This window comes from Ovis canadensis, chromosome 7 (assembly GCF_042477335.2).
Source record: "Ovis canadensis isolate MfBH-ARS-UI-01 breed Bighorn chromosome 7, ARS-UI_OviCan_v2, whole genome shotgun sequence".
NCBI classification, from domain to species: domain Eukaryota; kingdom Metazoa; phylum Chordata; class Mammalia; order Artiodactyla; family Bovidae; genus Ovis; species Ovis canadensis.
This window is the reverse complement of record NC_091251.1, coordinates 71404574-71421849: the sequence shown is the minus strand read 5'-3', so window position 1 is coordinate 71421849 and position 17276 is coordinate 71404574. Positions and strand designations below refer to the sequence as shown.

The following is a 17276-nucleotide window of genomic DNA, read 5'->3' as shown; positions in this document are numbered from 1 at the left end:
AGTTGTTTCTATAAGTAGCATAATAAGTCCATTGTGAGGCTTTTGCTCTCTGAGGAATGAAAGAACTTTCTGCTGCTCCTTGAATCCAAGCAGAGTTACTAGTGCTAGTTTTCCTTCTATTCTAGGAACACTTTGGTCTCAGTGACCTGACTGGAATGAACTGCTTGGTGGATGGAAACATCCCACCGAGTTCTGGCCTCTCCAGCTCCAGTGCTCTGGTCTGCTGTGCTGGCTTGGTGACACTCACAGTGCTGGGCATGAACCTATCCAAGGTAACCAATTTGAAAGATTTAACCTGATAGAATCCCCTCTTTCTAAAGTACTAGTATCCAGATCTCAAAATTAGAGTGCCTTTGTTTGATTGAAAAACTTTGTCTTACCTGAAAGGACTGCACACATGGGGCATGAGTTGTAACTTAGCAAGTTCTGCTTGTGATAAACTACAAGGTAGTTGATACCTTCCAAACAGTAAGCGAATATGTGAAGAACTCTATCAAAATGCTCTTAGATTAAGTGGGGAGATTGAATGCATGGAGGTCTTTTTAAATCACCTTATTAACAAGTGAACTTCAGGGAGGAAATTCTAGGCTTCATAATTGGGCCTGCTTATTTTCACCCAAAACCTTCAGTTAAATATTTGACAAGAAATGGGTAAAAAGGGTGAAAACCAGGCAATAAAGGAACTAAATAACATATCTATTTATACCAGCAGCTTAGTCGCTAAAATAAACTTGAAAAAAATACTTCATTGCAAAGAGGAAATGCTTATTTAAAGAAGACATAAATTCTACAAGAGGTCAGAAAGCCTCAACTTTACAAGTTCACATAAATCTCTGATTTCGCAGTTCAGAGTAGGTATGCTCAGCTTTGATTAATGTTTTGGAGGTCTGGCTCAAAAAAAATATTATCATATGTTCTTTTTTATCCCTTGTACATGTACTACCACATTTACAGATGTCTAGGAATATAGACTGGGCAACAGGCAGATCAAGAGAAAGTCAGCTACATGTCTTTCTTTGATCTGCTTAAACTTTCAGTTCAAAAATTTTATTTGTAGGAAGAAAGAAAAAAATTAAGCAGAAAGCAAAGGCTCAGATAGAATTCTCTTTAACTGCCATTAATTAGTCCTTTGTAAGCAATTGCTTATTTGGAGGTAAGAATAACTAATTTGTTGTTGTTTGTTGAGAAGAGAGAAAGTAAGGGAAAGAAAGTCCATGTATAAAATCTGCTTCCACTGGTGCTATGTTTAATCTGGTGGTTTATTTGTTTATTCATTTATCATTCAATCACTACTTCCCTAGTGCCTATTTTGTGCCAGCTAATGGTCAAGGCATTGGTAATATAATAGGTATAGTTTTAGCCTTCATATTAATAGTACTTATGATCTAAAAAAGGGAATAGAGACTAGTGAATAGGCAACTATAACAGAGTTTGATAAGTGGATACTAGTGTGCTATGGGAGCAGATCTAATCCAGATTTAGAGAACATAGTACGTCTAATAGAGTTTTGCCGAAAATGCACTGGTCATATCAAACACCCTCTTCCAACAACACGAGAGAAGACTATACATGGACATCACCAGATGGTCAATATCGAAATCAGATTGATTATATTCTTTGCAGCCAAAGATGGAGAAACTCTATACAGTCAGCAAAAACAAGACCGGGAGCTGACTGTGGCTCGGATCATGAGCTCCTTATTGCCAAATTCAGACTTGAAAAAAGTAAGGAAAACCACTAGACCATTCAGGTGTGACCTAAATCAAATCCATTGTAATTATACACTGGAAGTGAGAAATAGATTCAAGGGATTAGATCTGATAAACAGTGCCTGAAGAACTATGGGCAGAGGTTCATGACGCTGTACAGGAGAGAGGGATCAAGACCATCCCCAAGAAAAAGAAATACAAAAAAGCAAAATGGCTATCTGAAGAGGCCTTACATATAGCTGTGAAAAGAAAAGAAGTGAAAAGCAAAGGAGGAAAGGAAAGATATACCCATTTGAATGCAGAGTTCCAAAGAATAGCAAGGAGAGATAAGAAAGCCTTCCTCAGTGATCAGTGCAAAGAAATAGAGGAAAACAATAGAATGGGAAAGACTAGAGATCTCTTCAAGAAAATTAGAGATACCAAGGGAACATTTCATGCAAAGATGGGGACAATGAAGGACAGAAATGGTATGGACTTAACAGAAGCAGAAGATATTAAGAGGTGGCAAGAATACACAGAAGAACTGTGAAAAAAGATCTTCATGGCCTGGATAATCAGGATGGTATAATTACTCACCTAGAGCCAGACATCCTGGAATGCGAAGTCAAGTGGGCCTTAGGAGGAATCACTGCGAACAAAGTTAGTGGATGTGATGGAATTCCAATTGAGCTATTTCAAATCCTAAAAGATGATGCTGTGAAAGTGTTGCACTCAACATGCCAGCAAATTTGGAAAACGCAGCAGTGGCCATGGGACTGGAAAGGTCAGTTCTCATTCCAATCTGAAAGAAAAGCAGTGCCAAAGAATGCTCAAACTACCGCACAATTTTACTCATCTTACATGCTAGTAAAGTAATGCTCAAAATTCTCCAAGCCAGGCTTCAACAGTACATGAACCATGAACTTGCAGATGTTCAAGCTGGATTTAGAAAAGGCAGAGGAACCGGTGATCAAATTGCCAACATCTGTTGGATCATTGTAAAGTCAAGAGAATTCCAGGAAAACATCTATTTCTGCTTTATTGATTATGCCAAAGCCTTTGACTGTGTGAATCATAACAAACTGTGGAAAATTCTTAAAGAGAGGGGAATACCAGACTACCTGACTTGCCTCTTGAGAAATTTGTATGCAGGTCAGGAAGCAACAGTTAGAACTGGACATGGAACAACAGACTGGTTCCAAATTGGGAAAGGAGTACGCCAAGGCTGTATATTGTCTCCCTGCTGATTTAACTTATGTGAAGGGTACATCATGAGAAACGCTGGGCTGGAAGAACCACAAGCTGGAATCAAGATTGCCAGGAGAAATATCAATAACCTCAGATATACAGATGACACCACTCTTATCGCAGAAAGCAAAGAAGAACTAAAAAGCCTCTTAATGAAAGTGAAAGAGGAAAGTGAAAAAGTAGGCTTAAAGCTCAACATTCAGAAAATTGAGATCATGGCATCTGGTCCCATCTCTTCATGGCAAATAGCTGGGGAAACAGTAGAAACAGTGACAGACTTTATTTTTGGGGGCTCTAAAATCACTGCAGATGGTGACTGCAGCCATGAAATTAAAAGACGCTTACTCCTTGGAAGAAAAGTTATGACCAACCTAGACAGCATATTAAAAAGCAGAGACATTACTTTGTCAAGAAAAGTCCATCTAGTCAAAGCTACAGTTTTTGCAGTAGTCATGTATGGATGTGAGAGTTGGACTATAAAGAATTTGAGTGCCAAAGAACTGATGCTTTTGAACTGTGGTGTTGGAGAATACTCTTGAGAGTCCCTTGGACTGCAAGGAGATCCAACCAGTCCATCTTAAAGGAAATCAGGCCTGACTATTCATTGGAAGGACTGATGTTGAAGCTGAAACTCCAGTGCTTTCGCTGCTTGATGTGAAGAACTGACTAACTGGAAAAGACCCTGATGCTGGGAAAGATTGAAGGCAGGAGGAGAAGGGGATGACAGAGGATGAGATGGTTGGATGGCCTCACCAACTGAATGGGCATGAGTTTGAGTAAACTCCAGGAGTTTGTGATGGACAGGGAGGCCTGGCATGCTGCAGTCAGTGGAGGCACAGAGTCTGACACGACTGAGCAACTGAACTGAACTGAGTACATCTAAGCTGAGACAGAGGAATTCATAGATGTTAGTCAAGAAGTACTGATGGGCCGAAAAAGAACTACTGATAGCAGGATAACACTGATAACATTGGATAGTCATGTTACAGGGGGAGGAAACATCATGTGAAGTTGTCTAGAGTAAGAGTGATCATGGCTTGTTGGAGAAACTAAAAGAGGCTTAATTTAGCTGACACATAATAATTTGAAATACAGGGTAGGAGACCAGATGTTGGGCCTTGTAAACCATGTCGAGCAATTTGGGCTTTATTTGGGTAGCAGTTTGTAAAACCATTGCAGACTTTAGGAAGAGAATAACTTGATTATATCTATATTTTGAAAAGATTGCCCTGGGTCTATTATAAGATTTAGACTTGAAGATAACTGTCTTAGCAGTAGAGAGATGCCACTTCTACAGAAGTGGCAGTGAGAATGGGGAGAGAATTAGATGATAGATTTAAGGTATATCTCTGACAGAATCAATAGGACTTGATTATTTATTGGATGTGGGACCCAGAGTATCAAGGATTATACCCAGATCTCTGGCTTGGTGTGTTTCACTGGGATAAGGAATATAGATGAAAAATTAGGTTTGAAGAGAAAGCAAAATGAGTATGAGGAATTTGTGGGCACACTGATGGAGTTACCTAGTGTTTAGTTACAAAGAGTATCTCTGAAAGCCAGGAGGAATATTCAGACTTGACGTGGTCTACTTGAGAGTCATTAGTATATAATTGATTTCTGAAGCCATAGGAGTGGAGGAGACCGTCCAGTGGAAGAATGTAGATAGAAAGATGAGGAAGACTAAGACAGAGTTCCAACAAGCATGAAGATTTGAGGGATGGACAGAGGAAGAGATGTCCACTTGAAGAGACTGAGGAGCAATCAGACATTTAGGAGGAAAAAGTAGAAAAGTCAGGTAACAGCAAAGATAAGGAAAATAATATTTCACGAAAGAGTAGCAGTGGAGTCAAATGCTGCTGAGAGGTTAAGTAAGACAAAGAAGTATTTATTGAATTTAGCATCAGAGAAGCTGAAGAAAACCTTGACAAGAGCAGCTTAAAATAGGAATGAATTGAAGGATCTATGAGAGGTGAGAAAGTAGAAAACTTCAGTGTATACAAAACATCTAGATATGGCTGGAAAAAGAGATAATTTGGTGTCTGTGGTTGGGACAGAGGTCAAGGAATTCATTCTTTTTAAAGGGAGGATTGGTAAAACTTATTTTTCACATTTTCTTGGCCTTCTGATGGTAGAATATCTAAGGGAAAAGAAGAATAGGAGATAAAAAGAAACCTTGTAACTTTGGAATTAATTCTGGCTGTCTCTGTGTTTCAAAGTCAAAAAAAGCAAATGTATTGGGTATAAATACAAATACATAGATCAATGGAACAGAATAGAGAGTCCAGAGATGAACCCATGCATATTCGGTCAATTAGTTTACAACAGAGGAGCCAAGAAAACACAATGGGTAAGGGACAGTCTCTTTAGTAAATGGTGTTGGAAAAACTGGATGTCACATGCAAAAGAATGAAAGTGACCTTTATCTTACACCATACCCCCTAAATAAATCAAAATATATTCAAGAGTTGAATACAAGACCTAAACCCATAAAAGTAGAGGAAGAAAACCTAAACAGTAAGCTCTTTGACATTGATCTTGGTGATGATTTTTTGGATTTGACACCAAAAGCAAAGGCAACAAAAGCAAACAAAACAAAACAAAAACAAACAAAAAACCAAGGAATTATATAAAACTTTCTGCCAGCAAAGGAAACCATCAACGAAATGGAAAGACAAGCTACTAATAGGGAGAAAACATTTGCAAATCATATATCTGACAAGGGGTTAATACTTTAAAAATGTAAAGAACACATATAGCTCAGTAGCAAAACAAAAACAAAACCAAAAACCCCCAAACCCAAATAATCCAATTAAAAAATGAGCAGAGGATCTGAATAGCTTTCCCAAGAAGACATACAAATGGCCAAAAAGCACAGGAAAGGATGCTCAACATCATTAATCATCAGAGAAATGAATATCAAAACTATAATGAGATATCATATCTGTGAGAATGACTATGATAAAAAAGATAAGAGATAATAAGTGTTGCTGAGTATGTGAAGAAAACGGAATCCTTGCTCACTGTTAGTGGGAATGTAAATTGGTACAGTCACTATAAATTAGTATGGAGATTCCTCAAAAAAATTAAAAATTAAATTGTCATATGATCCAGCAATTCCAATTCTGGGTATTTATTTGAAGAAAATGAAAGCATTGATTCAGAAAGATATGTGCATTCCCATACACATAATTTACAATAGCCAAGAAAAGGAAACAGCCTGTAACCATTGATGGATGAATGGATAAAGATGATGTGGTGTGTGTATGTGTGTGTATATACACAATGGAATATTATTTAGCTATAAAATTTTGCCATTTGTGACAACATGGCTGGGCCTTGAGGGCATTATGCTAAAGTGAAATGTCAGACAGAGAAAGACAAATGTTGTATCAATGATTTCATTTATACGTGGTGTCTTCCTTCATAGCCTAGTTGGTAAATCATCTGCCTGCAATGCAGGAGACACAGGTTCGATTCCTGGCTTGGGAAGATACCCTGGAGAATGAAATGACAACCCACTCCAGTATTCCTGCCTGGAGAATCCCATGGACAGAGGAGCCTGGCAGGCATAGTCCATGGGATCACAAGAGTTGAACATGACTTAGCAACTAAACCACCACCACTAAAGAAAAATAAGTAAAAATAAAATACCAAGCTCATAGATACAGAGAATGGATTAGTAGTTGCCAGAGGTGAGGGATGGGTGAAATGGCTGAAGGGAATCAAATGGTACAAATTTTCAGTTAAATAAATATGTAATGGGGGTACAGCATGGTGACTATAGTTAATAGTGCTGTATTTCTTATTTGAAAGTTTCTAAGAGAGTAAATCTTCAAAGTTCTCATCACAAGAAAAAATTGTGTAACCAGGTATAGTGATGGATGTTAAACTTGTTATGATTTCATTTCATAATACATACAAATAGTGAATCATTATATCATTACCTAAAGCTAATATAAAAAGCATAGACATTACTTTGCTGACAAAGGTCCATCTAGTCAAAGCTACGGCTTTTCTAGTAGTCATGTATGGATATGAGAGTTGGACTATAAAGAAAGTTGAGTGCCAAAGAATTGATGCTTTTGAACTGTGGTGTTGGAGAAGACTCTTAAGAGTCCATTGGACTGCAGGGAGATCCAACCAGTCAGCCCTAAAGGAAATCAGTCCTGAATGTTCATTGGAAGGACTGATGCTGAAGCTGAAGCTCCAATACTTTTTCCACCTGATGCAAGGTACTGACTCATTGGAAAAGACTCTGATGCTGGGAAAGATTGAAGGCAAGAGAAGGGGACGACAGAGGATGAGATGGTTGGATGGCATCACCAACTTGTGGGCATGAGTTTGAGCAAGCTGCAGGAGTTGGTGATGGACAGGGAAGCCTGTTGTGCTGCATTCCATGGGGTTGCAGAGTCGGACATGACTGAGTGACTGAACTGAACTGAAAGCTAATATAATGTATGTCAATTGTACTAAATTTTTAAAAATTAAAAACAAAAACAAATGTACTTTACCAGGACTATCTCACTCCCTTGCCTAAAGGGAACAATATGTATGACCTAACTTTTCATGTTAGTTAACTTATACTGACAGTGCTTATATTTTCTAGGGCCTGAGCATATTTGTTTGAAAAGTTTCTTTGCTATACTAAGAAGAAATCTTGACTGAAAAGAAGCCCCACATTTGCCCAAAGTCTTTAGTTAAGTGCCAAGTATATACTTGACTCTTATAAAAATTATAGAACACAAGAACTCAAGGAACTTTAGAGATGAGTTATTTCAAAATCTTTTTTTTTTTTTTTGCTGATATATCAGTCAGTGTCTTCATAGGAAATGAATGGCTCACAGGGTATAACTGAAGGGAGTTTAATAATGAGACTCTTTACAGAGGCATGGGGAGGGTCAAGGGAAGCAGCTAGGAAGGGTTTCCCTGTGAAACCTGAAGCCATTATACTTCAGGAGCTGCGGCTATAGAGTACTGTTGCCAGAAATGCAGCGAGGCAGGGAAGGAGTGAAAGCGGTGGGAATAGATGTGAGTCGGGATGGGCTAGGGAAGTTATTCACAGAAATCAGTTTGCTGGTGGTACAGAGAAGTGTGAGAATGGACGGACAGGAAGGCAAGCAAAGAATGGTTAGCCTATCTAATAAGAAAAAGCCCACGAGACACTGGTAACTAATGCCCTTTCAATTAATAAACAATTTCTCCCCAGTTGTATGTAAATTCAGTGCCCTATTCAATTGCAGACAACAGTTACTGCAAATGGGATATGATAGATAGGTGTGGAACTTGTTAATTTACTAATAAACTAAACGTTGCATAACTGAAACTGGTAAAGTAAGATGGTTAGTTACCCAGAAGGTCTGGAAGACAAATTATGGGTATGTTGTGATAAAAGATCTGTGAAATCAAAAATGCTACAGACTTCTAGTTTCAAGATGACTGTGCTGTGTTTAGTTGCTCAGTCATGTTCGATTCTTTGTGACTCCATGGACTATAGACCACCAGACTCCTCTGTCCATGGGGATTCTCCAGGCCAGAATACTGGAGTGGGCAGCTGTTCCCTTCTCCAGAAGATCTTCCCAACCCAGGGATTGAACCCAGGTCTCCCGCATTGCAGGCAGATTCTGAGTCACCATCTGAATAAACAGATACCTACTCTCTTTCTTTACTCCTTGTTCATTATTCTTTTCTCAAAAAATCATCTCCAAATATCCAGATAGGGAAAGCAAGAAAAGAAGGCATAAGTTCCATCTTTGATAAATCAAGGAGACATATTAATAAATAACCCTAAACCACAAGATACAAAGATGGAAAGTGGGTGTAAGGATGGTGCATGACTTAGCAGAGTGGTAGAAAGGTCAAAGCCAAGTGCCTGTGGAGAGTGGTACAGATGGAAAGCAGGCTGACTCACAGCTCTCTGGAAAGGCTTAGGAATTAGAGGCACTGGGTATCACAAGAAGCAGGGTGACACGGTGGGTGGAAATTTATTTGAAAGTCTTAATGAGGAGCAGCCAGACTCTCAGAGTCCACTCTTACCTGGCTAAATAAGGAAGCCATTTTCCCCCACCTTTGTAGGAGTCTCTGGAGAATCAAAGATTATCTGGACTTGGGGACATTGAGCACTGAGAAAGGCTGGACCAGAATAGAATTGAAAACTAGGAGATTAAAGGACATTCTGCCTCTGAACAGTACAACTCCCTTTCTCTGATCAGCTCTAGCATACTGGCAGCCTTACCACTCCACACCCAAGCAGGGACATTAGAAGAGCCTTCTCAGAGGAAACTAAACCATGGTGAACCATCCTAGAGAAAAGACCCATAACTACCGACATTTGGTGGCCCCCTTCCACTGAAATTCTCCAGCTACTCTATGAGCATATTAGAAACCCATGACTCACTCTTAAGGATGATAGGCTGTCAAAACATAATTGGTCTTTGGAAGAAGGCCTTCAACATGAAGTAAACAAAGGAAAAAGGAACTCAGAGGAAACAGAAGACAATACTGAGAGCAGAAAATTGCTTCAACTTCATCCTGTTGTCCTCAGAGAGTATAATGTTGAAAAAAAAATAGAATGCTACTTTTTAAAAAGGAGCAAACAGAAAGAGCTTTTGGATATTAAACATATGGTAGCTGAAAAAAAAGTTCAGTATAAAGGCTAGAAGAATTCTGATAAAGTAGGAAAAAAGGGATGGACAATAAAAGAGAGAAAAATAAGAAAACTTATAGATCAATCCTGGAAATACAATATCCAACCAGTAAGAAGAAACAGAATAAACAATCATTAGAGAATTATCATTATTATTATTGTTATTATCATTTTGGCCTCACTGTATGGCTTGACCAGGTATTGAACCTGGGCGACTGAAGTGAAAGCACCAAGTCCTAACTACTGGACTGTCAGGGCATTCCCAGAAAATTATTATTTTTTAAAATAACGTTTCTCTAAAATGAAAATATGTATTTTCAAGTTGAAAAGTGCTCATAGAGTACTCAGCATAATAAATGGAAAAAAAAAACCAAATTATTCCTCAGTTAAAAAAAAAAAGCTTTTCCTTCCATTTAAAAAATGAAAGAAAACCAACCAAAGTATATTGTCTGGGAATTTTAAAGCTTGAATATTAGTAGAAAACACTCAAAACTGATTGAGAGAGCAAGAGAAAGATGGAAAAAAGACCATAATCAAATGAACAGGAATGAAAATATTAAAAATAGCTTTGGAAGATGGAAGGCAACAAAGTAATGTCTTCAAAATATGAATGAAGTTTAGCTTAGGATAAATGAACTGATCAAGTAAAAGGATAGAATAAAACACTCTCAAACACGCAAATTCTAAAAGTCTACAACATGTAATCAACCAAAACTCGGGAGTAAACCAAGAAAGAAGTTGACATGGGAACTTGGAGATGGGAAATCTAATACAGGAGAGAGAAGTTGGGTATTTATAGAACATCAGTGATGGGAAATCCCAGCATAACATCCACAACACCCAGAAACTTAGAAAACAGTCAGTACATCATAGAACCTGATGGGGGAAGAAAAAATGGAATTGATAAATCTTATCAGGAAAATAAAGAATTGATAAATCTGACATATTTGACTGTTGAAAAATGAGAGTGATTTTTGCAGAGTTTTTATAGGGTATGGGAAGGCTTAGCTGGATGTGCAAATTAAACTATGCAAATGAGGAAATTATAATAATTAATAATTAATAATAAATTAATAATTCAGGAATTATTAAGTATAGGGAAAAGTTGTCCCAGAAAGGAAATCAATTATTTTTCATTATTTGTCTCATAGATAAACAATAACCTCAATAATTAATATACCAAATACAGATTTAACCAAACTTTTTTGGCATAAATTTATTGAGAAAGATTGGGGGAAAGGTAGGTGTAAGACAGCTAAAATTCTCCTTTATCATAAGAAGGCAGTAGGTGAAATTAATATGGAATATCTATGAAATAGCATTTTACTCAGATTATCTGATAATTTAAAGCAAGAGCTGGTTGAAAGTGTTTGACTCTGGGCACTCTGTACTGAGGATGAAGATGAGATAGATGGTGAGAGAGCTAGGGACTGCTTTTGTTGTTGTAAGCCTTTTAGCTCCTTCGATCCTTTAGATTATATGCATATATTCCCTTGGTAAAAATTAAGAAAAGGAGAAGAAAGGTGAATGAAATGAAAGGTAACTAGAAGATGAAGACATGAGAAGAGATTCAATGAGTCAAAGTTAGAGATTGGGAACAGATGAGCTGCTAGACTGTCACCAGATCAGAAAGGCCTGGGGAGAAGCTTGTTGGTGGGGTTTGGGTGAATCCAAGAACATGCAGGCATCTTTTGCTTAATGGGTGCAGGCCAATAGTATTTAGGTTTGGGGATGTAAGCATATTTTTTTCTTAAATAAACAAGCACCTTTTCAAAAGTATTGTACTGGGAGATATATACAGTCTATGAAGTTTAAGTATCAAAAACCTAGAGATGTTCTATCAGGAAAATGTTAGTTGGGGAGGCATTCTGTAAGGTATGCCCCTACTTTGCTAGTTCAGGATTTAGGTTGCTGTAGGCTGCAGTCCATGGGGTCGCTGAGAGTTGGACACAACTGAGCGGCTTCACTTTCACTCTTCACTTTCATGCATTGAAGAAGGAAATGGCAACCCGCTCCAGTGTTCTTGCCTTGAGAATCCCAGGGACGGGGGAGCCTGGTAGACTGCCGTCTATGGGGTCGCACAGAGTCGGACACGACTGAAGCGACTTAGCAGCAGCAGCAGACTTGTGTCTAGTTTCTGTGTGTTCTTGGAGTTGTCCTCAGAGGTCAAGAAGAAAGGACTAAATTCCTCTTATGGACCTTAGAGACAGCTGGCTGGCTTGCAAAACAGGTTGTAATTCTAAAAATCAAAACATCTAAAAAAATCAGATGTTCTGCACAAGATCATTTAAGTGGAGGCCTATTTCTTATTGTTTTAAATAGGAAAAACTACAATGTGTTGCTCTTCAACTTAGAATATCTAATTTCCTACAATGTTACAAAAACACAGTAAAAAATCCCACTAAATAAGTAACTTAGAAATACAATGAAAAATACTTAGAACAGTTGCCTTTCTTTTTTGAAAAAATAATTTTATTTCTTTATGGCTGTGCTGGGTCTTCACTGCTGCTTGGGCTTGTCTCTAGATGTGGAGAACAGGGCCTACTCTCCAGTTGTGGTACTCTGGCTTCTCATTGGGGTGGCTTCTCTTGTTACGCAGCACAGGCTCTAGGGCATGCAGGCTTCTGTAGTTGAGGCACCTGGGCTCAATAGTTGCAGTTCATGCACTTCAAAGCACAGGCTCAGTAGTTGTGGCACACAGGCTTAGTTGCTCTACAGCATATGGGATCTTCCCAGATCAAAGATTGAACCTGTGTCTCCTGCACTGGCAGGCAGATTCTTTACTACTGAGCTACCAGGGAAGCCTAGCACTTTTCTTGACCATTGAACAACTATTAGGGTTGTTAACAAGCAGTTACTTTACATAGTAGTACACTGAGTCTTTGTGGACACCTGGTGTCCCGGGATTGCAGACACTTATTTCCTTACCAGTGTTGTTGTATGGGCAGGCCACTCACGATGGCTGTTCTCTTGCTCTCTGTACAACCTCTACTATTACAGTCCCTGTTTTACCTGTATCCTGTGCAAATAACTTGTCATCTCCACTTCCCCCCACCCCAGGAGCTAAGACTGCTACTGCCAACCGCGATATGCAGTGGGGTGTTGCTCCAGGACCCTGCTTCAGATATGTAAGCTTCCCCATCCATTAAACCATAGATGTCACTGTTGCTGACTTGGGCCCTTTCTTTGGTCTTGAAATTGGGCAAACACAGGCCTTGTAGGCCTGTGGGGGTGCAGGCCAGTAGTATTTACATTTTGGGATGTAAGCATATTTTTTTTCTTAAATAAACAAGCACTTTTTAAAAAGTATTGTACTGGGAGATATATACAGTCTATGAAGTTTAAGTATCAAAAACCAAGAGATGTTCTATCAGGAGAATGTTAGTTGGGGAGGCATTCTGTAAGGTATGCCCCTCCTTTGCCAGCTCAGGATTTGGGTTGCTGTAGACTTGTGTCTAGTGTCTGTGTGTTCTTGGAGTTGTCCTTGGAGGCCAGGAAGGACTCAATTCCTCTTATGGACCTTAGAGACAGCTGGCTGGCTTGCAAAACAGGTTGTAATTCTAAAGACCAGCTTTGGCCAGTAAGGTGTGTTTGATTGGCTTCTACCTGCAAATTCTTTCCTCTACTGGGGTTCTGAAAGCAACCGTTCAGTGACATTTATTGAACACTTGCTACGTGCCAGGTATTGTTCTAGGTATCAAAGGTGAATAAAATCAGTGAAGCCTCCGCTTTCATGACATTTACATGCTGGTGGTTGTGGTGCTGGTGGGAGATAATGAACAGCTATACAAATGGATATATAAGGTAATATCAGCTAGAGCTAGAAAGAAAAAATAGGCTGTAGAAAGGGGAAGCAGCTATTTTAGATAGGGAGTTAGAAGTCTCCTTTAAGGAGGAGACATCTGAAGTGAGACCTGAGGGAGTGAGCAGAGAGAGGAGGCAGAAGGCACACAAATGCCAGAGACCTAAGGTGAAAGGCCGCTGGTCTCATTCCAGGAATAGTAGAGGCCTGTGTGGATGGGGTGTGGTGAGTAGGGGAGAGGGCAGAGTGGTGGAAGGAGAGTTGAGAGTGGCGGCCAGAGGCCACATGGTCAGTCTTGTTTGAATTTCATTCCAAGCCAAACAAAGCCTTTGGAGGGCTCTGAGCTGAGGATAGCAAGATAGGATTTACACCGATTTGAGTTCTTTCAGCTGGGAGCACTATACTATAGCTTATACTGGCAAGAGAGGAAACAATTTTTCAAAAAAGAAAAAGAAAAGGAACAGTCACTGCCCTTATGGAACTTGAGTGCACACAGTGGAATACTATACTAACAGAAGTCTTAATAATTGAGCGCCTATCTCATCCAAGGTAGTGGTGGTGTAGGTAAGTTGTGTCCGACTCTTGCAACTCCATGGACTATAGCTTGCCAGGCTCCTTTGTCCATGGAATTCTCCAGGCATGAATACTGAAGTGGGTTGCCATTTCCTTCTCCAGAGGATCTTCCCAACTTAGGAATTGAATCCCGGTCTCCTGCATTGCAGGCAGATTCTTTACTAACTGAGCTATGAGAGAAGCCCCATCCAAGGGGTGAAGTATTTTATATGTAAATGGGAAATAAGTTTGTAAGAATGGCTCCTTGGTAAAGCTGGATGAAGAAGATTTTAAATAAGTGGTGAGTTCTAAAAAATTTTAAAAGCAAAGAAAGCTGTGTCTTGACACAAAGTCCTGGGAGCGGCCCAAGGGCATTTCAGGCAGAGTGAGCCCATAAGTGCATTATAACAGTTCTCTGAGCCAGACTTGTAAATATGTGTCAGCTGAGGCCTAGAAAGTCTTATGCAGCCTCATGAAATTCCTTTCAAAAACTTAGTTGACTACAGGGATGTTTCTAGTTGCTTAAGTCCCTAAACAGATTTAGTTAACTTAATTTCAGTGGCAAATTAATTGTGTAGACATGGGTTGATACTCTTCAGAGGAGTGTTTTTGAAGTTTGAAATCCATGCTGTGTATAAGAGACCTTTGAGGTTCAGAAGCAAAGTAACTGGAGTGTCCAAAGTTCTGTGCCAGATATGTCCACGTTTTTATTTTTCTGAGTTTTTAAGAGCTGTTTCCTTGAGAAAGTTTAAAGATAATTTTTCTTTGCATGTAACTACATTTACGTTAAATATTTCTTGGCCTTTAGAATGAGACCTTGTATTTAAAAAGTAAAGGCATGGTCTATATTACAAAATGAAAAGAGTCTCGCTATTATACAAAGGTTTAAACTACCATTTAAATGTTTTAATAGTAATTTGCTACACAGTATAAGAAAAATCAGAAAACAGTTTGCACTGTCACTAATTATTATGTTTAGAAGTCCATACAAAGACATTGTTTCATTTTGCTTAGAATAACAAAAACCTCATCCGTATAATGGTTAAGGAAAATAGTAGTTTAAAACATTCCAGCCAGATGTTGACTGCTAATGAACTGCAGCAGCCTGGCCTCAGAAAAGATGATAAATCCAGAGTACAATCTTTGAAAAGAATCTCTTAATTAAGTGTTGAGCATGGACTGAAGCCATGTGCTCACTGGTACAAAAACCAGGAGGGCTTAGTACGAGCATTGGGTGGCCTGTGTTTAAAAAAAATTTGAAAATTTAAGCTACTATTGTTACTATGTGCATATAAAACTGTTCATATTGTATTATCATAAGAAAGAACCAGGTTTCTTTCAGTTACAGGGGATAGTGTTTGTGTCTTTGATTATAGTCTTTTTTAGGAGTAGGATTGGAAATGGAATCTTTTATTTAATGATTTTGAGTGATTTGGATTCTCTTGGATGATATGACTAAGCTATTTGCTGATTAGAAACCTTGCTTCACGGAGGTTGTTTAGGTCACCTCTGCTTTTTTTGTTTTTCCATTTCCTTTCTTAGGCTAAATGCATGTTTACCATTAGCATAAACGAAGGCAAACAAGACTAATTAGGGAGCAACAGTTTGGAGGAATAAGGGTCACTGTTTCCAAGTTGGTTTCAAATGAAACCACTGTTGCTGAAAATTCATAGCCATGCCTGGTTATGCCTTGAACTTTTGTTGCAATTCTTAGATTCTTTTCATTATTAGGTCACCATGTGTTGATGTCTCCAAACTTTGACTTGCACACAGCAATAATAAACATTATTCAGTATTTAAAGAATTAATTGGACCAATGTAGGTGATATTAATTTACCACATATGTTCATAGCCCTTACCTTCTACCTTTATGGTATACAGAGAAAAGATAAAAGATAACAATACAATGGTAAATAATCCTACCAAATTCAGAGGGGTTTGTCATCTGATATTTCCATTCATTTATGTTGATTGTAGCCAATTGATCAAGACTTAACCTTGTGCTGAGCCCCAGACTAGTATTTGATACAGTAAGCAGAACAATGGAAGGCTCTCTATAGCTTGTCCCCCTTTGTAACCAGTTTGGTCTATAACTTGTATGAAACCCCCTTCCCACCTCCCCCCGCCCCCCACCACCCCATGCCTCAACTTCTGTTTCTAAAATGAGAGTAAGAGCAGCTGTTCCTTTAAATTCACAGGGCTGAATGTCAGATTAGCCAAATTCTTCCAGTTCTCTGACCTTCCTGTTAGGAGATTTTGGAAAAGTTTAGGGCAAGTGTTTAGCAAGAAAGTAGGTAAGGTATGAAAATAAGTTAGTAGTCAGGGAAGAGTCTGTAACTGCATGAGATTTTAAGTGTATTGGTGGCCATGAGAACAGAAAGGAGACAGCTGTTTTTATAGACACAAACTTTATTTATTTTAGATAAACTGTAAAGTGACTCAAGGGAAAAGGTTAACTGATGAAGACTATTTATGATACGTTCTGGACACCAAGATTTGGAGATTACTATTGAAAAATATGGACTTTAAGTTGTACTAGAATTTATGTGAGAGTAAAAGATACCCCCCCTTTTATAATCAAGTACCTAGGTGTCTTATACACATCATCTCTAACCTCATGGTACCTTTGTAAAACAGGTTTATTACTATTATTATTTCAGTTTTGCAGAGGAAAGTATTGAGGCTTAGTGAATTTATATAATGTGATCAAAGACAAATCGCTAATGAATGGAGTTACCTGGATTCCAGCTCAGACAGATTTGATTCGCAGTATGTATATGCATTTTCCACTCTTGCAATGCAATGTACTCAGTATTGCAGATACAGGGAGCACACTGGAGGTGGTCCAGCCCCAACGTTCTGTGATCTTTCTAATGTCCTAAATACGAAATGAGAGGAAATAAATGATAATTTTTCATGTGTATGCCTAATAATTTGAGTTGAATGTTTTTTCATAGGTTGGCAGATTTTATACTCTTTGGCAAGATAATGATTGTTTTCTCTAGTTCTGTTCATCCAAAGCAAAGGGTTGGATGCTTAGGAAACAGAAAGCCCTAGGTATAGTCCTTAGGTTTAATTCATTTACAGTTTAGTTGTAGGTATTGGGTTAACCTAAAAATAGGAACATCACACAAAAGTAGCGTATACAAATTCTTCCAAAGAATATGAAAAGAGAGAACATTTCCCAACTTCTTTTATAAGGCCGAAGATCAAAGTAAATGTGCTTCCCTGATACCAAATCTGACATGGACATTACAAGAAAAGGGAAGTACACATTATCTTCCTCATGATTTTAGATGCAGACAATTCTTAACAAAATTATTACTGAATTTAATCTAGT

General features: G+C 38.5%; 1 protein-coding gene across 3 annotated transcripts in view; it reads left to right on the top strand.

Moving 5' to 3' along the window:
- The window catches only part of GALK2 (galactokinase 2), a 136379-nt gene that overhangs the window by 28248 nt on the left and 90855 nt on the right, over positions 1–17276 (top strand). For all 3 annotated transcript variants that reach the window (XM_069596551.1, XM_069596554.1, XM_069596552.1), the window contains one exon: positions 126–272. In XM_069596551.1, coding sequence (XP_069452652.1) covers positions 126–272 — 147 coding nt within the window. The remainder of the gene's footprint in view (positions 1–125; positions 273–17276) is intronic.